Below are 26,478 nucleotides of genomic sequence, written 5' to 3'. Positions count from 1 at the left end.
GTTAAGTTGATTTCAACACTCCTCGACACTATCCAAGATGCGCCGCCGCTCGTCTGAGCTCGCCGCTGGCTCTCATTGAAAATTAATGACTTTCGGCCACTTTGATGCTCTCGCCGGTGGCGGCGTGAACGGACTTTTAAAGTCCCACATTTCACCTTTAAGGTCACAAAGAATAAAAACCTTATTTTTGCATGCATGTAATTCTTAAAATAAGATGCGCCTTGGGCATCAGACAGTTTCTTGGGACACAGTGTTTGTGTGTGAGTGAATGGCCAGACTGTGTGGTAGACTGTAGCACGCTTTCACCATGGGAAAGATGGGCAGGGCTTCCTGCTTCTACAGACATATCCGCTTTCCCCACTTTAAAGAACAGTCTCCATCTCTTGCTATCAAAACAATCGCACATATTCTCTTACATTGCAAAACTCAATGTGAGAGTTGCAGTTGACAAACATTGCACTTTGTGACTACTTTTACACCTGGTATTAACTTCCAATTACTTAACATTTGGCATTGACATGCCGCCTATGACAGAAACAATGGTATATTTGAAAAATGTGAAAAAAGTCACTTGTATACTAGCACGAGACTTCAAAAGTGTTTGGTACGATAGAAGCATTTGAGACATATTATAATACCAGTTAATCTGTCCTGCCTGGCCACTTTTAAATGCATCACCCAAGACAGATGTCAATACAAGGTGTAAACAGGGACATGCTTCTGTGAGTTGGAAAAGGATGTTCCTTGTGGAAATGTACAAGTCCATGACAGAGGTCCTCGGACCTCCTGTCATGCGGAGCGATTAGCCTGCCTTCAGTCCACTGATGTCTGGATTTCCCAGTGCGCTTCAGTCGATAAATCCTATTATACTGAGATCCTAAAGACACAGGGTTTTAGGCCATGTTTACATTAGAGCATTTGCGTTTTAAAACGGCAATTTAAAATGAAAACGATCCTCGTTTATACTGGCATTTTAAAAAGAATCTTCATCCACACTAAACACCACCATAAACGCATGAAACATGACCAATCATGTAACTGGGCATGCGCATAAAAGTGTAAAATAACTTATTACTCTAATAATAGCTTACCTGCACGTTTACGCAGCCTAGGGGTGTGCGATATTGACAAAAATTCATACCTGGGTCCTTTGCTGGCAACTATAACAGACACTATTTTTTAACCTATAAAAATGTGTTTGGGAAAGTCTTATACTGTTCTATCTACCCCCTACAACATATTAATATGATTAATAGGTTAAATTTTATTTTATAACTAAACAGAAAGGTCTTTATGATTTAAAAAGAAAGCATTCAAGTGAACAGTACTAAACAGTAGCGAACTTGAAGCAAAAAATAAATTTTAGCAAATGCAAACTTCAATCAAACATAGTAAGAGGTGAAGTATTAATTTAGCCTACCAGAAATGCTTATTGCATTAATTTTTAAAAGTGTGCGAGGTCCGTGCACGTCCTCCGCTAGCAACACACAAATAGCTAAAAGCGCAACGCCAAAAAGAGCATTACATATTAATGACGATGAGTTTATTGTTTTTATTAATTTATATTCACAAAACTTATCAACAAAACATCGATTCAAATTAAGAGACAAATTATCTGAAACGAAATTCATTTTAAAGTAGCAAACAAAACTTACATTAAACTGGAAAATAATTTCTGACCTATTACAATTCTCCCTTCATATTAGCCTTTAAAACGCCTATATGGCATTTAAAATTACAGTCTATCTTTCGTAAGCTTACTAAATTTAAACAGAACATAAACACTTATACTGTTCTAGCTCCCCCCTACAACATATTAATATGATTAATAGGTTAATTTTTATTTTATAACTAAACAGAAAGGTCTTTATGATTTAAAAAGAAAGCATTCAAGTGAACAGTACTGAACAGTAGCGAACTTGAAGCAAAAATAAATCAGCAAATTCAAACTTCAATCAAACATAGTAAGAGGTGAAGTATTAATTTAGCCTACCAGAAATGCTTATTGCATTAATTTTTAAAAGTGTGCGAGGTCCGTGCACGTCCTCCGCTAGCAACACACAAATAGCTAAAAGCCAAGCGCCTAAACGAGCATTATATTAATGACGTTGAGTTTATTGTTTTTATTAATTTATATTCACAAAACTTATCAACAAAACATCGATTAAAATTAAGAGACAAATTATCTGAAACGAAATTCATTTTAAAGTAGCAAACAAAACTTACATTAAACTGGAAAATAATGTCTGACCCATTACAATTCTCCCTTCATATTGGCCTTTGCAACGCCTAAATGGCATTTAAAATTACAGTCTATCTTTCATAAGCTAACTACATTTAAACAAAACATAAACACATTAAACCCAACAATACTCAAACATTCATATAAAACAGACATTATCTATAAGGATACATGTTAAAACTATCCGATATAGCGTTTATAATAGCTGGTTGGTAGATGTTTACTATTTTTGGCAAAACCTCCGTAACAAACCAACATTTACATGAATAAAATAATTTTTACGTTGAAAATGATGCGCTGTCACGTTAACATCAGCTGTTCGTTTACATAAGACTCCGTCTATGTTCATTTACACTCAGAGCAACGTCTGAGTTCTCAAACTAAAACAGGGTCTTCAGCGTTTGCGAACGAATCCGTTTATGAGGGTCGAAAACGGTGATGTAGTGTAGATGAAAGGCGTAAACGTAGCAAAAGTAACGCGTTTTAAAGGATAAACGCATTAATGTAAACATAGCCTTAGTCTCCTCATCTTAAAGCATTAGGCTCAGTCTCAGACCAAGATAAAGCCAACGCAACAGCCAAGGTGTTAATCCATAAGGCTTGATAGGGTGAGGGTGTTCATGCGTTCTCTCTCTCATTCTTGCTCTCTCTCTCTCCACCACAGCACATACACACAAACACAAGTTCGCATTCACTTTTCAAGAAAATCCAGTACAAGTACAGTTGTAGGATCAGTTTTATATGTTGTTACTCTGGCAGGACTGGATGGATTAACAGAAAAATGAGATTCCATTGTAGTAGTGATCGAACTGGAACGGCATCTTTAAATGTCAATTCAGCTTTTAATTCATTTCTTTGCCCTCTCTTTCCTCTCTTCAGTGTCTCCGTTCTGATTTTCAACACCACATCACACTGTTTCATCCTGGTCAAGCAGTTTCGCCCAGGTAACGTTCTTCAGTCCTTCTTAAGGTTCACCACATATAACTCTTTGTTTATAATTTATCTCATAATTTACTCCCCTTCATGCCATCCCAAATATACGATTCAATTTCTTCAGTTGAACACAAACACATAATTTTTGTATTTAAATGTTGCACATACTGACCAATATAATAAACTGTATAGTTTACTCAAAAATGTAAATGATGTCATCATTTACTTACGATCATGTTGTTACAAATCTATATACATTTATTTGTTCTGCTAAACACAAAGGGAGATATTTTGGGCAATGTTTGTAACCAAGTCGGCGGCGCAGAACATTTGATGTACCCAGAAGTAAAACTAAACGCCATGAACTTTCCTTTATTCCTCGTGCTCTAAAATTGCTGAATGGATGACTTATCTGTGTATTTGTGTTATTTATATATATATATATATATATATATATATATATATATATATATATATATATATATATATATATATATATATATATATATATATATACAATTTTAGATTTTTTTTTCCTTTTTTTTCTTGGAGTATGTGTATGTTTGACACATTTCAGGGTTTTGTTCTGCAATGTCCTGTCTTGTCAAATTTTAAATAAAACTAAACTAAACTAAACTAAACTAAACTAAACTAACCAAACAATTTTGGAGCACCATTGACTCACCATAGTATTTTGTTTTCCTACTATGGAAGGTAATGGTGCTCCTGCATCCTGCTTGCTTACAAATACCTTCCTTTTGTGTTTAGCAGAACAAAGAAATGTATACAGGTTTGAAACAACTTGAGGGCGATTAAATGATGACAGTGTTTTCATTTGTGCGTGAACTAGCAATTTAAACAACTCCAAAGAGGTTTGCTCAACTGGGCAAATATCTACCTAGTTTAATGTACTAAATGAGATCATTACTGACGTTACCATGGTTACTTAACTGATAATAAAGCCCTTGATTAAAGATTTCTGTGACGGGCTTTAAAGCACAAGCATCACTTTTCCTTTTAAATATATGCTGTACTTGTCCCCAAAAGACATTAGTCAACAGTTTGTTGTTGTCTCCACCCAGAAAGACTAAAGTCAGGCTACTGCGTAAGGTTTGCCACACCCCATGCTACATTTTGCATCTGTCAGAACTGTCCTAAGCTTTTAGATCAGTTAAGCCCCCATTTCATCTCACCTCAAGGTCCAGATACATTTGAAGCTTCTCTAAACCCTTCTTTATTCTCGTGTACATTTACTAGCATTACTTGACAGCTTAACAACATATTAACTCACAATGCAATGATTTTACATCGGCTGACACGCACAAGCGCCAACAAGTATGTATGTAGTCTATTTCTGCCTTATTTTTCTGCAGATTGTATGGTGCTGGCTTTAAAAATGGTGTCTTCTGACCACCAGGTGATACCTAACAGATATCATATGCCATTTAATAATGGCTGGAAGGATGGTGGTGTTATGTTGAAATGTTTGCATGAGCATTGTTGATAGACTAGAACAACTTGTGTCTCTTCCTTAAATGAGCACATTACTTTCCTGTTATAAAACAGTTTAGAAGTGTATGACCATACCTCCTCATGCTTCTGCATGCTGTCTAAGCAATTTCATTTTTATTACATAAGGTCTCTCATGCTGTATATTTTGCACTTCACTTTTTTTAGAGTTTAACAGCAAGCATAGCCAGAACATTTTAAATGAATAAATACAATTTTGGAAATCTATATCGTAGATCCACTAGAAGAGCAAGGGGATTGCAACACAGATGTTGTAGGTTCGATCTTAGGGAGCACACATCCTTGTAAAAAAGAGAAATTTATACCTTCAATACTGTATACAGTTAGTTGGATTGGATATATGTTTCTAAAAATAAAGATAACAAAAGTATTCAGAAACTGAAGTCAGTGGGTTCAATTGGGTTATTGTTATGCCCTCCTTTTAAAGCTGTTTCTCACGTAATGGTTTTAGGAGCAATGTACTGACCTTGTATCATCATAGAGCAGCTCCACCCGTTTCTCATTTCTAAGTGAATTGGCCAATGTTTAGATCACATGTCAAGGAAATAATGCATATCTTGACCTCAGTGTAGATCGCTCGCCATATCACATAGTTTCTAAAACAATCACTTTTCTTATAATAGAGCATTTTTCATGTTAATGGTCATCGTGCAAGCAGGACATTTTTCAGCGCTCTCAATGTAGCTACACTGTTACACTATTGTTCTATACATGCTCACCAGGGACATTACCCTGCCTTTCAGAATGCAAGGAAAGCCTTGTATTGAAAAAGAGGTGGCTTTCTCTTTTACATTGTTGTTTTTCTTTCTTTTAACAATGCTAGATTCTAGCATTGTGCAGAAAAACGTCACTGTTAGGAAAAATTGTCAAAAAATGGTCCCTAGCTATCACCGTGTAGGTACATACATGTCTATATCTTGTTCCAATATATACCTCTGAGGTACTAATATGAACTCTTTAAGTGCAAAGGTATACTTTTTTTAAAGGGTACCGCCCCAGTGACAGCTAGAGGCCAGGTAACCATAAAAAATTCTTGAAAACGCAATGTATGTGTTCATAGTGTTATGCCCTTCAGCTAAGTGATGCGTTGTGAGTGCAATAACGTGCAAACAGAAAGATTCTGTTCACACACCACTTAACCATTGACTGTTTAGGGGGTGGCACACCGGACGAGAAGTGCCACGTCGCGTCTAGGACAACTTGGAGGTATCGTACATTAAATATCACAAGCTTAGTCCGATAGAGTCTACTTCAAAATGCAAAATATACGTTAGCAGCCAATGTTAATCGCTTACAATTTGGGACAAATATGATGTTTTTTTAATGTTAAACTATGTGAGTGGTGCTCTGTGGCCCACAGGGATTGTTCAGAGTCACAGCGGGCAGCCCCGCTGTGCATACATTCATAGAAAATAATGTGTTGAGTTTTTATAATCATGGCGGGACGCAGCGCTGCACTTCTCGTCCGGTGTGCGACCCCCTTTAGTTGTGACCTTGCATGTGAAATGTATGCTAAAGTCTTATAAGCAAGGTTTCCATCACCCCAATTTTATGCACATTTTGAAGTATCGCATTAAAAACGATTAATGGAAGCACTGATAAAAATCTCTTAGGGGGTGTGCACACCAAAACTTTTACGCCCGTGGCCGGCTCATGTTTTCAATTCCTTTCAATGGAAGCTCTGCTTTTTTCAAATAAGCCAGCAGCTAGCAGTTTTCTTCTGTGCTGAAAACCGGCGCTGAACGTTTTTTCCGTACTCGGCGCTGAGCGTCGAGAGTTGAAAGAGATTCAACTTTGGGTGAAAAGCTACGCTTGTTAATGTCAGTTATCTCACGGCCGTCCAATCACAGTGAAGGAGGGGCAGGATATTACCACAGCAACCAACCGGCTCACAGCTGAAATATAATGCTGCGTTCAGACCAGCCGCGGTAGAGGCGTCAAGCCAACTGATTTCAATGTTATGTCAATGTAAAGATGTGTTGACGCGTGTCTGGAGGTCTGGCGGTGCGGATGAGGCGTTTAGTGCGTCAGACGCGATTCCGCCTCATTCGTGCGTCTAGTTTGCACGAATGGCGCGAATTAAACGTTGCCGCGGAAACCAGCGAGTTGAAATTGTTTAAATTTGGCGGAAAAACGGCCCGCGTTAACCAATCAAGAGCTTGCTGTAGTAGTGACGTGATTACAGCGTAGTCACAAAAGCCCCTCCCATGATGCGAATTTCCGCATGAATGTCTCTGACTAGAATTTCACATGCGGCTTTCACGCCAAAAGAAGCGACTTAACTCACAATGTTCAAGCGGCAAAATAGACGAGGTCAACGTGAATTTGATGCCTCAAATGTGGCTGGTGTGAACCCACGGTCAGAGCTACCAAAGCAACCAGCTAAAGAAAGCTGGCACTCAGCTGAAAAACAGCGCACAACCCCTTAGGGGCGTCCACGGCAAAGCTTTTACGCCCACGGCTGCTGCATGTTTTCAACTGTTTCCAATGGAAGCACAGTATTTTTAAAACAGCCAGCAGCTGGCGTTTTTTTTCCACACAGAAAGCTCAGCGCTGAGCGTCGAGAGTTGAAAGAGATCCAACTTTGGGTGAAAAGCTCAGCTCATCAATGTCAGTTCTCACACTGCCGTCCAATCACAGTGGAGGAGGTGCGGGACATGTATCACAACAACCAACCGGCTCACAGCTCAAGTATCACAGCTACCAAAGTGCTCAACTGAGGAAAGTTGGCACTCAGCTAAAAAAAGGCTATCATTCAGTGTCCTCCAGGCGTTTTCAGCTGCGTAAAAAAGCTTTGGTGTTTCCTGCCCCTTAATTCGCAAAAAGTTTATATGCTCGCTTGACGTTGTTTTTGACTTTTGCGAATAAGTGTAAATGGGAATAATGTGAAACTGAAACGCATTTGCTGAAAAAAATTCTGATGTAGCGCACATTAAACCCTTGTGACTGACTATCTAGTTGTATCAGCTGACATTATCTTTACCATATATGGGGCTCGACATCGTCGTTATGCCCTTCTGCATTTTTTTTCTGTGCAGAGCTTTCAGTTTGGAAATTACAAGCTGCACTGCTAGTTAATTTATAACTTGATCAATTGTATCGCTGGTTACGAATGTAACCGTGGTTCTATGAATAGTGGAAGACCGCCAGAGGCATAAACAGAGTGGAAATATCATGCGCTCGCGCATTGGTTACGAGAACTTATTGATTGGTTGTCATCCTATGACCTCATGACCCATATAAAAACCTATCACAACGTCATGAACTTTCTCAATGGTCATTCTCGCCAAACCGAGTGACCAAAGACTCTGGCGGTCTTCCACTATTCATAGAACCACGGTTACATTCGTAACCAGCGTTCTATTTCATAGCTCCAGACCGCCAGAGGCATAAACAGAGTGGAAGACTGATACCACCAAGTCACGAGGAATGTAATAAAGACATTAGACAGAATAAACTCAACATCTTTATTAACAAGCATACAACAAAAATCACATCACACTGAACCAGGCAGTATGGCAGAAGAGACAGGCGGTAGTGAAACCACATTTAGTCTGTAAAACCTTGAAAAAGTGCACGGCGACGACCAAGTTGCCGCGGAACAAATGTCAGCAATAGAGATCCCCTTCAACGCAGCCCAAGAAGTTGCAACACCGCGCGTTGAATGACATCTCACAGAATTTGGAGCAGACTTGCCCATCGCACTGTAAGCACCACTAATGGCCTCTGTGACCCAGTGTGCCAATCTTTGTCTCGACAGGGCCGCCCCCTTCCGACACGCACCAAAACGAACAAACAGCTGATCTGTTGTGCGCCACGGAGCGGTCACTTCAACATAGCGCCGCAAAGAACGTACCGGGCATAGCATCCGTCGAGAAGCGTCCGTAGGTTGAAACGCTGATAGAGACAATGGTTGGTTGATGAACTGAGGAGTCAACACTTTAGGCAGAAAGACAGGATTAGGCCAAAGTGTGACCAGGTTAAAGTCAGGGCCCCATCTCAAACAATGAGCACTCACAGAAAGGGCATGTAGTTCACTGACCCTTTTTGCAGAAGTTATGGCCAACAAGAAAGCGGTCTTAACCGAAAGCCACTTAAGCTCGGCATGTTCCAAAGGTTCAAACGGTGGTAAGCATAGGCCATCCAAAACGATATTTAAGTCCCAAGGGGCAAAGTCTAGCCGCGCACGGGGATGTAGACGCCGTGCGCCTTTGAGAAAAGCCACCACTAAAGCGTGCGCGCCCAAGGAAACACCATCCACTGGAGTCCGATAAGCTGAAAGTGCAGCAACATAAACTCTCAGCGTAGCTGGGGAACGCCCATCGTCTAAGAGCGTTTGTAGGAACTCAAGAATGGCAGAGATAGAACAGCCATAGGGGTCCAGCGCTCTTTCCGTACACCAAGTGACAAACAGCTTCCATCTGTTGTCGTACATCGTCCTAGTGGATAATGCACGAGCATTCAGGACAGTGTGTTTGACCCTGTCTGAACAGGCCAAGACTTCCCGACTCCTCCCAGCGGCCAAACCCAGAGTTTCAGCCTCTCCGGGCAGGGGTGCCACAAGGAGCCCTCCATCTGGGACAGCAAGTCCCTCCTCGGGGGCAGCGGTCTGGTCTGTCCCGTCGTGAGAGCCAGAAGCAGATGAAACCATGGCATGCTCGGCCATTTGGGAGCAATCAGAAGTACCCTGTGTCTTTTCTCCCGGACCCGACTGAGTACCGCCCAGATCAAAGCTGTCGGTGGAAAAGCATACAGCACTGAGTCCGGCCATTCGTGAGCCAATGCGTCTCTGCCCAACGATCCGTGCTCCGTCCGTTCCGAGAACCACAGAGGACAATGAGTCGTGTCTCTGGAGGCGAACAGATCCACTGTCGCCTCGCCGTATGTATTCCAAATCCTTTCCACAACCTCTTTGTGCAGTTGCCAGTCCGTCGGCCTCGGTCCCCCCCGAGACAGCGAATCTGCTGCAATGTTGAGGCGGCCGGGGACGTGCGTCGCCCGCAGGGAAAGAAGACGCGGCTCCGCCCAAGTCAGGAGTTTCTGTGTCAGGCGCAGAGAAGGCAGTGATCTCGTGCCGCCCTGGTGATTTATATGGAACACTACCGACGTGTTGTCCGTCCTGACCAGAACATGCTTTCCCATCAGAACAGTTTCGAAGTGCTTGAGTGTCAGGAGAACCGCTTGTAGCTCTAGAACATTGATGTGACACCTCAGTAGATGCGGCTCCCACAGGCCGTTCACACCTTGATGTTGCCACACGCCGCCCCAGCCTGAAAGGGAGGCGTCCGTCGTGACCACCTCTCTGCGTGACGGGGGTGGACCCATCCGGACACCCGACCGTAGAAAATCGTCCTGACGCCACCGAGCAAGGGAAAGATGACCGGACCCCGAGATTCGTACAAGGGTTCGACGGTTGCGGACTGCTGATAGGCGGAGAGCGATCAGCCATCGCTGAAAAGGGCGTAGGTGAAGCAGACCCAGGCGGATCACTGTGGACGCTGCAGTGAGCAGACCCGCCAGTCTCAGCAGACGAATGTAAGGTATCCGGCGTCCCAAGCGGACACCCTGTAAGTTGTGGTGTATCACCGACCTCCTGGCATCGGTAAGAGAGGCTCGCATCGTCCGTGAGTCCAGATGCATGCCTAAGAAGTGCACTGACTGTGTAGGAGTGAGGTGGCATTTCTCCCAGTTGACACTGAAGCCCAGTGCTTCGATATGTCTCAGCAGGCGGTCGGTGTCGGCCACAGCCTGCTCCGGTGTGGCTGCACACAATAGCCAGTCGTCCAAGTAGGGAAGTACAAACACACCGTTCTGTTGCAGGGGCTCTAAGGCAATCTGCACACATTTTGTGAAAACACGGGGGGCCAGAGAGAGCCCGAATGGAAGGACCTTGAACTGGTAGGTCTTGTGCAGAAAGCTGAACCTTAGGAACTGCCTGTGCTCCATTGCAATGGGCACATGAAAATAGGCATCTTTCAGGTCCACGGTAACAAACCACACACCTGGAACAACGGCTCGAATTACATCGGCCGTGCGCAACATGCGGAACGGTAGGCGTTTTAAGAACCTGTTTAGGCGCCTTAAATCCAGGATGGGTCTGAACCCTCCATCCTTTTTGGGAACTAGAAAGTAGCGGGAATAGAACCCTCCCGAACACAGCAGAGGGTTTACCTCATCTATGGCGATAAGGGTGAGGCGTTGTCGTTCGTCTGAAAACCGACGTGTGACAAACTCGGGTGTAAGAGGGAGGCCGACGGCGAAACTGTAGTCTGTAACCCTTCTCGAGAGTCTCGAGAAGCCAGGCGTTGGATGTTATGTCTCTCCAGCACCGCATTTGAGATGCGGAAAAGCCCGTCGCCGTCGACCCGAGTCCGTCAGCGGCGCCTAGCCGGGAATTCTGTAGGCTTGGGGGGCGCTGATATGGCGGTTGTCTCATCGGCATAGGGTGTGAGCGTGTACCCGCAGCACTACGGTGTAGCGGAGGGGCAGGGCGACTGTGTCGACCACGGGAGAAGCGGTTGGAAGACCCAACAGGTCCACGTTGCGAAGTGGGGGCCAGACGAGGCGGACGTATGGCCGGTTGCGGATCCTTAAATTGTGTGCGTCGTTCCACATGATGCGAACGGGACTCCGACACACGCACCCGTCGTTCTAGAGCTTCCTGAGCAGCCGGTCCGAACAAATGCCCCGGTGTCAAGGGTAGCTGCCGTAGATTATTACGACAGACCTCCGGTAAGGGAGATTGGGCTAACCAAACTTGGCGTCGCGCGTAAGCGAGTAGGCCCAGGGCTCTCCCGCAGTCACCGGCTATAGCGCCAAGAGCCTGGAGAGAGGCGTCCATTAAGCTAGCCACTGTGTCATCATGGTTAGCGAAATCCAGGGACGAGTGTAATGCCAAAAGCAAATGCCCCATTGAGTTGCCAATACGCCCCAGTCTGGCCACTGTGTTATATGTTTTGACCAGTACGTCGTCCGTACGTCTGCACTCTTTGTTAGGACAGCGTACATCCTGTCGCAGGGCTTCGTCTGGCGAGACGATGAGAGAAGCCACACAGGGCTCCAAAGACGGCATCGAACCGAGGCCTACTGTGTCAGGTGCGGACATGTCTGCCAGCATGCGGGTAACACGGTCAGGTCGAAACGACAACGCTGATTGAAAAGCAGCTGATACTACCTCCGTAAAATCTTTGCAGTGTGGCAGACGTGCATCCTTTACCCCGGGTACCGAGCGGCACAACATGTTGGTTGGACCTGCGGACGCCGCTGGGACATCCAGCTCCAGTTTCGCCAACGCACTCTTTAAGGTGTCACGTAACGAGAGTGCTGCGGAGGACGCCTCACTTCCTGTCCCCGGTTCGCTGCCACTGGCCGAGGGGAGCGGAGAAGACTGGGCAGGTGGCAACATAGCGTCGGACATAGGCTGACTAAAAGACTCACTGAAGAGCGAATCCGTTGCTGCCACAGATACGGCGTCGCACCCATCAACATCCGTTGACAGAAAATGTGAGTGATCAGTAGCGTCGGCTTGAGCGGTACATTCCCTCACCTCCGTGTGGCATTCGTTAACCGCTGAAGCAGCTGATCCGGCCAACAATGACTGTATCTGTTGCACCGTAGCAGTCAGCTCGTCCATGCGTTTCGCCAGCGTAGATGACGACTTTTTCTTTAGTTTCGGTTGTCCGCCGCCGTCATCGTGGTGCTTGCGTTTACGTTTACTTTGGTCCGTCGGAGCACATGTGACCCGATTTCCCGATGCAGGCGGACAAACGTTAAACAGACGTTGTTGGCGCAGCTCGACAGGCATAATACTGCATTCCGGGCAGGGGTTAGACAGCGCGTCCTGCAGATGTTCTTTACCCAGGCACGACGGGCAGCGGTCATGTCCGTCCAGCATGTCCATCGCGGTGAGGCACTGCGAGCAAGACGCATGCTCCATGGTAACCGTTCCACGAGCGATCCGCCGACCGCGTGATACAGGTGCGTCGAGCAAAGCTATCAAGCGGGCGTAGTAACGTCGCACGAGGGAACCCGGGGAAACCGCGGGTACTCGATGCGAGAGGTTAGATGTTAGGCGAGGGAACCCTGGTAAAACCAATAGGTACTCGCCGTCAGAACAACCGTAAGAAGATCAACACGGCTTACCTGTCCGGTGTCAAATATCCTGTCGTGTGGCCCGCGCGAGAGAACCTTGTAAAACCAAGGGGTACTCGCTGGAAGACGCGACTCCGTTAGCGATCCAACAATAGAGTAATGCAATAATCCAAATCCAAAGAATCCAACTCAAAACCAATCCAGTTGCTAACAGCTAAGTGGGGAGCGAATCACCAGCCCAATAAGCTGCACACAGAACGAAGTTCTCACCAAGCGAGAATGACAAAGAGAAAGTTCATGACGTTGTGATAGGTTTTTATATGGGTCATGAGGTCATAGGATGACAACCAATCAATAAGTTCTCGTAACCAATGCGCGAGCGCATGATATTTCCACTCTGTTTATGCCTCTGGCGGTCTGGAGCTATGAAATAGAACTAAATGCAGTCCTGTCTCCAATTTCTAAGTGTGCCTTGTTTTATTTACTGTTGGTTACTAGGTTACCTATACCACCGTTATTCGCTGGAACAAATTGATGGGAGCGCACCTGATTCGCAATTTATTTGTTTTTCTGTTTTTGCACATTTTGAAAAGATTCACTTTACGTTTGAATGGAAACAAATTTACAACACTGTCCGTTTAAAGGAAGAATAATTCATTATTATTTGTAGCACAACAATTGTGTGTGTACTATCAAAACAGATAAAAATGATTTAAATTTATGTAATCTTTTGCCAAGTTCAGTTTAAACTCCGTGATCTGTTCTCACACACACACTTGTACCTTCAAGATCAAACACTGTGCATGAGGCCCTCAGTATGTTTACATTATGTTTCCTCATTCATCAAATAACCATGTACTCAGATGATTTCTCATTTATCCTTTTATTTGACAGCACTCTGAGTGACACTTTTTACTCCTCCACAGCTGTATACATGAGTGAATGGGAGCGGAGCAAACCGAAGCCCCCGCAACCTGCAGAAGAAGGATCTGCAGAAGCCACAACAGCAGAACCCAAAGTCCCAGAGGAAAACCAAGCAGGGGAGACAAGCGAAGACACGTCAAGCCATCCTGACCAACCTCCGGCTTCGGCAGGTGTGACCTACGAGCTGTGTGCTGGCTTGGTGGACAAACCTAATCTCTCTTTGGAGGAGATTGCCAGGCAGGAGATACTGGAAGAGTGCGGCTTTGATGTGCCGGTCACCAAGCTGAAAAAGATCACGTCATACAGGTGGGAGGCCATGGGAACATGCGGTCACATTTCAAATCTTATCGTCTCAGTATTAACTGCACCGGTCTTGTAGCTCAACTGGTAACATGTTAGCAATGCCAAGGCTGTCGGTTTGATTCCCAGGAAACCAATCATGATACAGTGCATTAAGGTAGAAGTCGGTTCAGAAGTGTCTGCACCAAAAAGTCCCCATGAAATCAAAAATTAAGTTTTGTATATATATATGAATATGTAAGCCTTAAAGGTGCTCTAAGCGAATTGACACGTTTTAGACTATAAAATTTTTTTGTTACATACAGCAAACATCTCCTCACTATCTGCTTGCTGCCTGTCCGCTGATCAAACTGTAAAAAACCGCGATCTCTGTAGACAGCCCCGGCTTCACAAACAACAATAACAACATAGTGGCCAAACCTACAAACAGAAACCATAACAAAGTGTTTCAACCAATAAACGACAAGAAGGATTTGGGGGTAGGGGTTGGGCGCATTCATAAAAGCACGGAAGGGAGGGGGAGGAGTTAGCTACGCTCCGTCTGTTTGAAAACAATTCAAACGTCAACAAAAACTAACGTCTCGCAGATTCGCTTAGAACGCCTTTAAGGCTACTCCATACCATTTATGTAGATTACAATCTTTTTACCTCGAAATTTGCAATTATTCCACATATATTTTAGATATACTTTTTTCACATCTTCATTGAGACAATGCATGATTGTAAAAAAGCGCTATATAAATAAATTTGATTTCACATTATAACATCAAATGTAATTCAATTACTAAAGATAATTTTCTTACAAATCATATCAGAATGCTTTAGTGTTATTTTGGTGGTTGCAGTGTGTATATTAAATGTTCAGGGTTCCCACGGGTCCTTGAAATCCTTGAATGAAATAATTCTAGGCCCTGGGAAGTTTTTCAAAATATACATACAGGTCATACTGCTTATACTTCCTGGCTCCCGCGTCAACCTATCTTTGTCTTTATGCCTCACCATTGGTTGAATTTGATATACATATTCAGACACACTTACCCCTGGAGGCGTCACCAAAGTGTCATCACATTGACGCAGCACGAGTTCCCTCGAAAGGGAACTGTAACAATGTATCTTAAAAGGTAACTCGATGTAACCTTGCTCCCCACATTAAGTCCTTGAATGTGAGAGTATTGGATCTGGAAAGTCCTTGAAAGTGTGGGAACCTGCATGTTGTATGCGTGAATAACAGTGGATAACATGAAAGCATTTTAACAGGTTTTCTGTGTGAAAGTTGCTTAAAATAACAGTAAGTGTTTTGTCACTAATAAGAAACTGATAATGAGAAACTTTTAATGGTTTGTTTTACATTTAAGGGACCACATAACAGGTGCAGATTATAGTCATTTTATCTGTGACATACATTTTTATCTCAACGGCTTCTTCCCAACAGATTCTCTCAATTTAATATTTAACTCTCGCAGTAATCCTCCATCATTACTAAAGAACCTTAGATTAAGTATTCAAAGTGTCCCAATCTCATCTGTAAAGGAATAAACAGTGCTGCATTATGCTCTTATCAGTCTTAAATGAGGAGAGTTGTAAACGCCTGCCATCTCACACCTGCCAGAGTCTCTGTTTGTGTCTGACAGCATGCAACATCTGCTTACTGCTGTTGGTCGTGACCTGGACCACATCCATCCCTGATTTGCTAAGATACTACAGGGAGTCACAAACCACCTTCTTCCCAAATGCATACAGACACAGCAGGACACACCTGTGCACTGTGCCATCATACACACCTGTGCACCTCATGTTGCACCTGCCGCTTTTATTGGCTGGGTGGGACACACAGGAATGCAGAGTAAAGGGATGGCCTACTTCTAGCTGATTGTAATAGACATTGGAATTATAACAGAATTTCTGTCCACTTTTTTATAATTGGGTGCTGCAGTCATGGAAGCAATCTTGTTTTTTGAATGGGTGTAGGGGTGACCAAAATTTTATTTCACGATAGGGTTCATTTTATATAATGATAACAATATGTATCATGTTTTTATCTTTTAATAAGGTTTTTATGTTATTAAAATATTTAATGGTATGGAATTCTCATAAATCTCACAAAAAAAACGTATGCATGCATAAAAAAGAAGATATAAACAAACAAAATGTAAGCGCACTGAAGATAAAATATCTTATTAAAGGTAGAAAAGTGATTTGTTCATGAGCAAAATTAGGTAACTTCGCCTTTAAGACCAAAATCCAGATCCAATATACTGTTACTGTACACATGTTTTTTTCTTTCAACTGTTTACTTTATCTTAAGCCCTTAATGGTTGTGTTTATGAGGATACTTGCAAAGTATAAGGTGTGTGCCTAACCCAAGATAATTTTATGCTTTATAGACATGAAACACGCTTGTGATGTTTTACTCATGATTTTACGTACGCTTTTACATATTTAAAAAAAATTTAGTTGATGATAAGTTGCTAAATGGGATTACATCTATTTTTGATGGGCACAATTCCCAGATAACATGTGAATGGAGATTTACCCAGGAACAGGAGAAAATTCTTTGTTACATTTATTCATTTTGCAGACACTTTTATCCAAAGCAACTTACAATGTATAGATTTTATCAGTATAGGGCTGCTAACCCTTGGGTTACTTTTGTTCTAAACCCCGCTTTTAACCCCTTTTCAAGGAGCATTTCACACTTGTAATTTAGAAGCGGGGTTATCTCCGAAGTTAACCTAGGGTTATGAAACCTTGTTCTGAAGCATGGTTACCCCTGCTTTTGCAGGGTTAACTCCACATTGTGGTGCCCAATGCATGCAGTGTGACATGAAGTGTGGTAAGAATGTTATGACTCAATGCTTGGCAACGGACAGCCAATCAGAAACTGAAGAGCACGTACCTCTCTACACAATCTGTATAATGAAAACATCTAAATTGAAGTAAAAATTACATCCCGGGAGGCTTAAAACAGCGAAGAGAGATTTATGTTATTCAGTCACAGATGTGGAAGCGCGAAACAAGCGTTTATTTAAAGTGGCAGCACGTTATTTTAACTTGTCAGTTTGACATTGCATCCGATCATGACTATTGATACTGCATATAAAAACGTTAAAGGGGGGGGGTTCAATGGTATTTCATGCATTCTGACTTATTAACACAGTTTAAGAGTTTTTTCCTCATGCTAAACAAATGCAAAGTGCAAACGAAGCAGTTGGACGTGTTACAGAGTATTTTTGTGCTGAATGCACTTCGCCAGGGTTCGTACAAGTTTTGGAAAGTTTTATTGAATACGGGTCCAGCTGACGTTTCAGTGGTAAGCTATACGTATTACTTCTTTTTATGGGCACTTCCCCTGGAAAACCATGCCACATGTCAATCAGCGGGAAAGCGAGAACCGAGGACGCTATCACAGGCATTACTTCACGCAACAGGTTTGTTTTATATCAAAACTCAACAATGGCACGGAAGTAGTTGTGTGTTTTTGCATATAAGAAGAAGAAAGCCAGCATTATGGAAGCAATGGATATAGTTTGTTTATGCGGGGTAGCAGCGGAGTTGCGTATGTGTTTGTTTAACGCTGGATTTCATTGAAAATTGAAAGAAGTCGCATGCGATAAGTACGACTTCTGTGTTATGTTGGAAATCGGCACGTAAGTGCAATTTATATAAACGTCACGAACATGTAGTAAATCATACACTGTAAAAAAAATCCGTAGAAATTGCAGCTGAGTTGCCGGTAACTTACCGTCGATTTAAATTCATGTTATTTACTGGCAACATTTTGTTCAAAGTTAAATGAACATTTAACATTTACAAGTCTTTGTCTTTACAAAGTAAAACTAAAAAAACAGCATCAAGCAAAACATTTTGGGAAACAAAATCTGAAGCAAAAAACAGAAAAAGGTTGATGATGATTTCTGGTTCCCAGAATGCTTTGCATGAGGCTGTTATTTTATAGTTTTATTCTGTAAAGACTAAAACTATAAAGACTTGTTAATATTTAAAATTTATTTAACTTTGAACAAACTCTTGCCAGTAAATAACATCAATTTAAATCTACGGTAAATTACCGGCAACCCAGCTGCAATAACATTGTAATTTCTATGGAATTTTTTTACAGTGTAAGTTATCCATCAGTGTTGTATAAAGTGTTGGATGGCTTATGTCTCGCTCCTCCTGCAGCTAGTAACTCCTCCTTCTGAATTTTTGGTACGTTATCTGAAAGAATCGGTAAAGCTGATCTGTCTTTTATAAATCTGACTAAACTAAAGACTCTTTGGATATATGAAGGATGTAATACTACTCCATAGATACTGCAGATTAACATCAGATACACAGAAACAGCTTGTGTTATGGGAGCTTTAACCTAGCATTTAGGAATGGACAGTGTGAAACGTCAAATTATGAATGCCCAGGGTTATCTCTTAAATCCTGGGATACACTGCACGATTATTGGCTGTCCCAGACGAAAGATTGCCATCGTGAAACAATCGTCACGATTTCTGTGATCGTGGCTCTTCATCGTTGGTCCTATATCGTACAATGAGAGAGATTCAAAGATTGCTGTTTTCCCGGTCTTGTGTCCAAAGATAGCCTATGATAGTTTTTTGACAGTGTCAGAAATTCAGCATGATCACCGCACAGTGTGTTTACTGCTACGACCTGCGTACTGGTATTTGTTTACCACTAGCGCATGCTTGTGACGTTGCGCTAACGTGTGACGCAGCCACCGAAGCTTCCATGTCATCATCCTACGGTCTACATGCTTGTCGTACCCAAGTTTAAACGATCCATGTCGCACAGTGTGATAAGGTAATGATCTTATAGAAGTGCAAAAATCCTGCAGTGTATTCCGTAGGGCTGTGCAAAAAATCGCCTGCGATTCTCATGCGTGTTTCATCAGTAAAGCCGGTTCCGTGATTAGAAGTAAATCGCCATCAGCTGCTTTCAGATGGAGCGGCATTTATTACACAGACCCGTAGTTCACCGAGAAGCCAGGCAAAATCGGGTTCAAAATCGAGGAAAATCGACTCCGATAATCTATGCGATTTTGCCTAGCTTCTCAGTGAACTACGGGATTTACTTCTAATCACGGAACTGGCTTAACTGATGAAACACGCATGAGAATCGCAGGCGATTTTTTGCACAGCCCTAGTATTCCGGCTTAACACCTGGTTAAGCATGAACAGTGTGAAACCGATAACTCAGGATTCCGTTAACCTGGGGTTTAGAATAACCCCGGGGTTAGCTATTTCAAGTGTGAACGCCCTATTGTGGGTTCCCTTGGATCAAATCCATGACCTTTTTAAGCTAAAGAAACACATGTTGCCAGAATCCACTGTCTACTAAGCATGTCTGTCACTCGTCAAGAGAGTACGGCTTGTAACCCAATGGTTGCTGGTTTGATTCTCACAGCCGGCAGGAAGCAACTGTGGTTAGTACAGTACCTTTCCCCAGCTGCTATCTAAACCTGGCTCTCAACATGAACAAAGCCACTGAAACTGGCATGGCATTACAAAAGTAAAGAAAAGAAAACTCTGTGGAACAGAAACTGTCATCCTTCCAAAACTTTAATTGAAATCCTTATCTTCTGGCCTCCGAAGCGCCTCGGGAAGACATTAATTGTTGTTCATATGCCATCCATCTTGTCTGCTCCATTTATGAGTGAGTGCCAGTTGAGATCTCATTCTTCATCGATGACAGATACAGTGGATTCTTTTGGCAATTCAGACTCTCAGATGTACCCACTGTGGTTGATTTAAACTTCTTCTTGAAACCGATTGCCATGGCTTGTTTCATTTTTGCCTCCTCGGGCCATCATCCATCACTTTGATGTTGAGCGTGCATTAGGGCCTTGTAATTTTCTTCCATCTTTTATGAACTCATTTCAGAAATTCATTTCAGAATACTGAATATTACAACAAGGGGCTTATGGAAACTTCCCCTCTCTGTAATTCACTCTTGGTGTCAGAAGAGATTTCCATGGTGATATCTCCATGGCGGTGTCTCAGGTGAGGTGACACCTCAGTCACATTGGTACGTAGCAGATGCTGCCATGTCATCATTAAGGTACGAGAGGTTTCTATGTGCCTTCAAGAGATCCAGGCAGCTGCGTAAATAATGGTCATTATAGAAATGCGTTATGTAGTATGTAGCACTGCTACATTTATGCATTTAGCCGACACTTTTATTCCAAGCGACTCACAGTGCATTACAAAGTTAACTTTTTATTAGTACGTGTGTTCTCTGGGGGTCAACCCCTTGACTTATTGTTCTGCTAATGCATTCTCAACCAGCTTGAGCTGCAGGAACACTGTTTGCTCAATTATAAACACTACAGCCATACATAGGAATTGTTTTATGTTTTAAATATATGGAGTCATAATGGACTGACCCATATCCCTCCCCCCACAGGTCGGGTGTTGGAGTGACTGGATCCAAGCAGACCATGTTCTACGCGGAGGTGTCAGATGAAAATCGTGTAGGAGAAGGAGGGGGTAAACCAGAGGAGGGAGAATTGATCGAGGTGGTCAAAGTTCCCCTTCATGAAGCAATGACCTTCGCCTTTGACGAGAGTATCCCAAAAACAATGGGCGTAATTTTTAGCTTCATATGGTTCCACAACAACATGTCACAAAAGTATAAGATCTCCACCAATGTGTAATAACAATTTCAAGCCCCCTTCTCCGTTATTATGTACTTTTTTATATATTGTATTCAAAAGTGTTCATTTGTTTTAGTTGTTTCTTACACTGTTTGTTGTGGTTCTGGTTATTGTCTTATTTTAAACTATGGTTTATCAACACTTGTGCTATCCACACATCCCCACAGGTTAACATAGAACTGAGTGGAGGATCATTGTGAGTTTGTTTTGTGTAATTGAATGCTTTGTTTTGAATACGTCAGGAATTCCAACCAACCATTTGATGCATCTTTTTGACATCACACCCTGGCCCTTAAAGACTTTGTAATGGTGATCTACTCCTCTTTAACTTGAGAAGGCAATATTTAAAAGGCCTTGTTGATACCATCTCACTTGGAGAGGATTAGGGAGAAGATCTCCGTCCCGGATCATTTACAAACAAAGCTGTGCGATGTGGCCAGAAAGTGAGCCCGCTAGCCGTTTTCCCATCAGTTTGCCGAAATACCAATAGGAGAAAAATTGCACAGAAAAATGGCGAATAAATAATTCGTTAATGTGATTATATGTAGACAACATACAGGCAGCTACCCAACTTGAGAGAACTTGATAGCCGCTACTGTAAACAATCGCTTGCTGAAAATTAAAAAATGAAGCTCTAGCGTACAGTATATTGTATCTCAGGTCCAGAGCTAACATGTTTTGTGACATTCAGGTTAGTTAGAATGCTGAAAAATATCCATTGAGTGTATAAAATACATGGTAGATGTACCATTATAGTCCTACAAGTTAAAGCTGCTGTACCATAATCGACAAAACACTTTTAGGGGACTTTTAGAAAAACGCAAAGTGATATTTTCACAATATGATACATGGGGCAGTTTCTGGGACATGGTCTAGATTAATCCAGGACTACGCCTAAGTTATATTTGGAAATGTAAGTTGTTTTTACAAGCAAACCTTACAAAAAACATTACAGGTGTGCATCTTGACACAAAACCAAAGCACTGATATATGTTTAGATATGTCAATGCAAGGTGTTTGTAAAATTAAGGCTCAATCATGCATTTTAGGCTGGGACTAGGATAAGCCTTGTCCACCAGGATACCACTCCATTAGCACTTTTGGTGCGCATCCGAGTCCATTTCACATCAGAGTTTGGTTTGTTTGGATGATACGAAGCCCGGTGTGCACCCGCGAACTGCACCCAAGTCCGCCTAAAAAAGGTGGTCTGGGGTACGGTAAGGTTTGCTGCTGATATGAACACAATCTTACTAATTTGTGTAAGTGAACCGCTATTAATGCGTGTGGTTGGTGGACAGCCCACTTTATTTTGTACAGTTTAAATACTTTTGCAGTTTAAATACTTTTTATTTATTCTTTGAAAACAAAACCAAATGTTTAAATAAAGGTCAATGAGGACACGAACAACTCTGTCCATTTGGCGCTTTCTCTTTTATAGCCGCTGCCTTAGCAACATCAGTAAATGGCTGCAGCTTGATGACGCAAGTGTACCGCGGTTCAGAACAAAATATTACAATGTGAACAGAGACCAGCGGGGGAAGAGGGGACCAGGCAATCAAACCTAATATGAAACCACCCTTAGTGTCAGAAAGAGTGGCTGATAACCTCCTGAAGTCATAAGTACTTCTAAAATCTTATGAATTTCTTACTTGAAAATCATTTGTATTTTGGTCTGGTTCAGAAAAAAATCTAAATAATTATTTTAATTAAACTTTTTTATGACTAAGTGTTAATACATCACTGTAATATTGTGTCTAACTTCAACTGAAATATCTGCATTAGTTTCTTTAAAACAATATAACTCAATATAATTAGGTTGACAGCTTTTTTTTCACAGAAGTTTTAAATTTCCAGCTGGCCTTCATGTGATTGGATAATGAGAGCAATTGTAAACATAAAGTCTTATTTTGTGCATTTCTAATCAAGATGAGAACAGGAGAAGACTTACTCATGTTAAGTATTTGAGGAGTTTGGTTCCAAAATGAGATGATTGATAAAATTTTGGTCAAAACATGTATATTATTATGTTATCATGTTTGTATTGTGGGGTTTTTTTGTGCTACTTAGCTGTATTTTTTAGTTATGAAGGCTTAAAGGGACACTCCACTTTTTTGAAAATAGGCTCATTTTCCAGCTCCCCTAGAGTTAAACATTTGATTTTTACCATTTTGGAATCCATTCAGGCGATCTCCAGGTCTGGCGGTACCAATTTTAGCATAGCTTAGCACAATCCATTGAATCTGATTAGACCATTAGCATCACTCTAAAAATAACCAAAGAGTTTCAATATTTTTCCTATTTAAAACTTGACTCTTCTGTAGTTACATTGTGTACTAAGACGGACAGAAAATTAAAAGTTGCAATTTTCTAGGCAGATATGGCTAGGAACTATACTCTCATTCCGGTGTAATAATCAAGGACTTTGCTGCCATACCATGGCTGCAGCGAGCGCAATGATATTACGCAGTTCCCAAAAATAGTCCCCTGCTATTGAAAGTTACCAAGGGGTGTTTTTTTTGCGCACTGCGTAATATCGCTGCGCCTGCCGGAGCCATGGTTCGGCAGCAAAGTCCTTGATTATTACACCGGAATGAGAGTATAGTTTCTAGCCATATCGCCTAGAAAATCAAAACTTTAATTTTCCCTTTGTCTTAGTACACTATTTTCAAAAAAAAGTGGTGTCCCTTTAAATCAAAACAAACCAAGTGCAGTTTGATTGATAATAATTGGAATGCACAATCAAAAAACGAGAGTTATCTTAACCAAACTCCTCACTTTTGTACAAAGAGTTTCTGTTCTGTTGAAGGGTTTTACAAGGATAACGTTGTGCTGAAAAGTTGAGCATTTGTTTTCGGTTGAGAACAGACTCGATGAGCATCACAGTATCTTACATGTTGGTATAATCAGAATTTTGACATTTTTATTGAAATTCTGGAGACTTGATCATCATCCGCTTTAACCTGACATTGAGTATTGTTTAATAAAAAGGTGTTTTGTGTAACCAGTGTCTATAACTGATTCAAGCTTAAATATTAAAATAGCAAAGCAAAACAGAAAAGAACAGCTTAATTTTATGCGTATTCAACTTATTCTGTGTACACACCAGAAGCTAATTAAATATTACAAAGATTACATACAAAGTCAATGCAAAGATGCAATAGACACACGTTCGTGCAGGGCAATGCAGATGACGCAAATTGAGCAGCGCAACTGCAGCCAACATAACCTATTTGCCTCTGTGCAAGTTTAAAATAATCAACTCAGGCAAAAAAATTCACATTACACGAAGTTAAATCTTGCGAGTAATCTTGGAACGGCATTGGTGTGTTCACAGCATTAAATTTTTTTGCATTAAATGCTTTTTTTAAGTATTTGTAACTCAATGTAGTTTGTTGGATGAACTTAATATCAAGAAAAGTTGTCTTAACTTAAACTTCTGCATTTTTTTTATATCACTTATATGAAAACTGGAAGAATTGAGAAGTTGCTTTACCCAAGACGAATAATTTTAGCACGAGTCTTGACAGTAATATTGATGAACAAATATTTTTTTGTACAAGCCGCCTAAGGACATATAAGCCATCTGAGCAATCTATTGTAGTTTAGTTTAGATTCTCTTGCACAATTTTACTCTACACTTGTTGCACTCATTATTTCATAATTCGTGTGGTATTGACTTTTTTAGTGAAGGATATTGAAGTACGCAAATACATTGTTAACGCAATTTCTTCTGTTCTTGCCATGACAACTTATCACCACCACATAAAAATAAAATCTCTATTCAAAGAGTATCTTTTTGTAAGACATTCTCTCTTTCTTGTGACTGTACTCTAGTCTATATTCTGTTGTTACAACTTTGATGATCAATACAGATGGTCAGTATGCTAATTCACAACGGTCATTTTCATATAAGCATAATTAAAGTGTTGTGTAGAGGTGTTGGTCAAAAATTGTGTTTTTGCGAGTGTCCCGTCAGATTATGAGACTATGGAAAGAAAATTTGGAAGTTGGTTGAGGTATGGGGAAAACATTTTTTTCTTGCTTTTCCATCTTTGGAGTTTTATTTAAAGTATGCAAATGAGAATTAGGCAGTGGTTTTGTTAGTTGTTATTCTCTCAAGAGCATATTTAATTTCATAATGCCTCAGATATCATCTCTCATCTTCTTACTAATCTCTTATAAAATCATGTTTCTGAACTTTGAACTTGTTTGAGTGTTTTGTACATTATCTCAGGATAGGGCTTTGGTTGTTCGAAATAATAAATTATTGTTTGATAATAATTGTTTAATATTTATTGTAAAACTTATCGTTGATTTATTGTCATGTGCCACTGTTACTAATGCTTGGTTTTTAGACTCAGTATTTCTACAGAGGTGTTGTTTTAATCACTAATGTCTTTATATCTTTTATTTTATATCTCACAGCCTTTGTTTACAGATTTTTTTAATGGCACCTCAAGCAAATATATATTTCAAATACGTAATATATATATGCAAAAATGTATCTTTTGAATATAAAAAATGTAAATGATTATTTCAGAAATGAAGTATTGCATGTGCATCTGTATTATATTAATCTGCATTCAGTTTCAATGAATAAAAAGGTCTGATGCCTTAGATTATTGAGTCTCTACTTTCGTTGTTCTGTCAGAAGTCAAGCTCGTATTGTAACACTAATGCAATATTGTAAAGTGTTGTAAGAAAACATCTGTTGGAGAATGTTTTATGATAATGAAAAATTCTAAATCCATTTGGGTGATTCTCGCGAAATTACACTTATGAGGTGTTGTGAAACATTTTGATAAAAACAAAGTAAATGCAAAGTAAGAGTATCAAAATAAGAAGCATACAGTTACAAACATCTCTGCACATGATTTCAAATAACTTCAAACAAACCAATTTTGTTGTTTTTTCCACATTTAAGGGGAAAATTTTCATTACCACAACGTGTCCATGACACATGATTTGGGTTGTTTGACATGGAAATATTTATTATTAAAAAATCTAAAAAATGAAAAGCTTCAGTTCATGTTATACTATAAACATTTACAGTAAGGAAACGTGGTATTTAGTGATCATTGGTAAATGTAGAGACAATAATAAGGGATATAAATGTGTCCAAGACCAATTTTCTCATCCTCCGCAACAATTTTCAATCATTGTTTAAGCCCTCAATGAACTATCATTTTCAAAAACATAATTGTGACACTCCAGATGGCTACCAGGTTAGCAGTTCTTATTTTTTCTCTCCAAAAGTTGACATTTTGTTTGTCATAGTACCTAGACAACTTTTTAGTTCTCATTACCGAAACATGAGTTTGTAAATGCATATATTTAATGTAATATCATGTTGCGGTAATGATCATTTTTGATAATGATAATCTAAAAAAAATTAAATAATTCTATAGCAAATGTTTTTTAAATCCTTTAAAAATAATGGTTTTAGTAAATTCAGACTTTAATCTTATATGTGCAAAAAAAAATTTCAAGTGCTTTTTAAAAATTCTGATGCTGGACACCTTCTAAATCTGGATTTCGTGAGAATCACCCATTTGCCTCCTCTGCAATTGCAACACCTTTTGGTTACAGGCTGGCATTCATCATGAGCCAAACAACCAAATGTTTTCATTTAAGATGAGGGACAATTCGTCAAGGCCTTCTCTAGGGGTCGAAGAGAGCTCTTCGCTGTAGGCGTCCCTAGAAGAGAGTTGAAAGGAGTTGAGCTGTCAAGGTAATGTTTGTTTTCTTTTTTTTAGGCACATTGGTAATCATTAGACAGCCTTATTGATGGATGTTC

The 26,478-nt window shown here is 40.9% G+C and overlaps 1 protein-coding gene across 2 annotated transcripts in view; it reads left to right on the top strand.

Moving 5' to 3' along the window:
- nudt14 (nudix (nucleoside diphosphate linked moiety X)-type motif 14) overlaps positions 1–25,300 on the top strand; it is a 50,200-nt gene extending 24,900 nt beyond the window's left edge. Inside the window, exons 3-5 of one of the 2 annotated variants that reach the window (XM_065257177.1) lie at positions 3,122–3,186; positions 13,723–14,026; positions 20,432–25,300. In XM_065257177.1, coding sequence (XP_065113249.1) covers positions 3,122–3,186; positions 13,723–14,026; positions 20,432–20,681 — 619 coding nt within the window. In that variant the 3' untranslated portion in view covers positions 20,682–25,300. The remainder of the gene's footprint in view (positions 1–3,121; positions 3,187–13,722; positions 14,027–20,431) is intronic. The other variant, XM_065257178.1, reaches the window with a different exon arrangement.
- The last annotated feature ends 1,178 nt before the right edge of the window (positions 25,301–26,478 follow it).

This window comes from Paramisgurnus dabryanus, chromosome 12, assembly GCF_030506205.2.
Source record: "Paramisgurnus dabryanus chromosome 12, PD_genome_1.1, whole genome shotgun sequence".
Taxonomy (NCBI): domain Eukaryota; kingdom Metazoa; phylum Chordata; class Actinopteri; order Cypriniformes; family Cobitidae; genus Paramisgurnus; species Paramisgurnus dabryanus.
The sequence above is the reverse complement of the archived record's forward strand: the minus strand, read 5'-3'. Positions and strand labels throughout refer to the sequence as shown.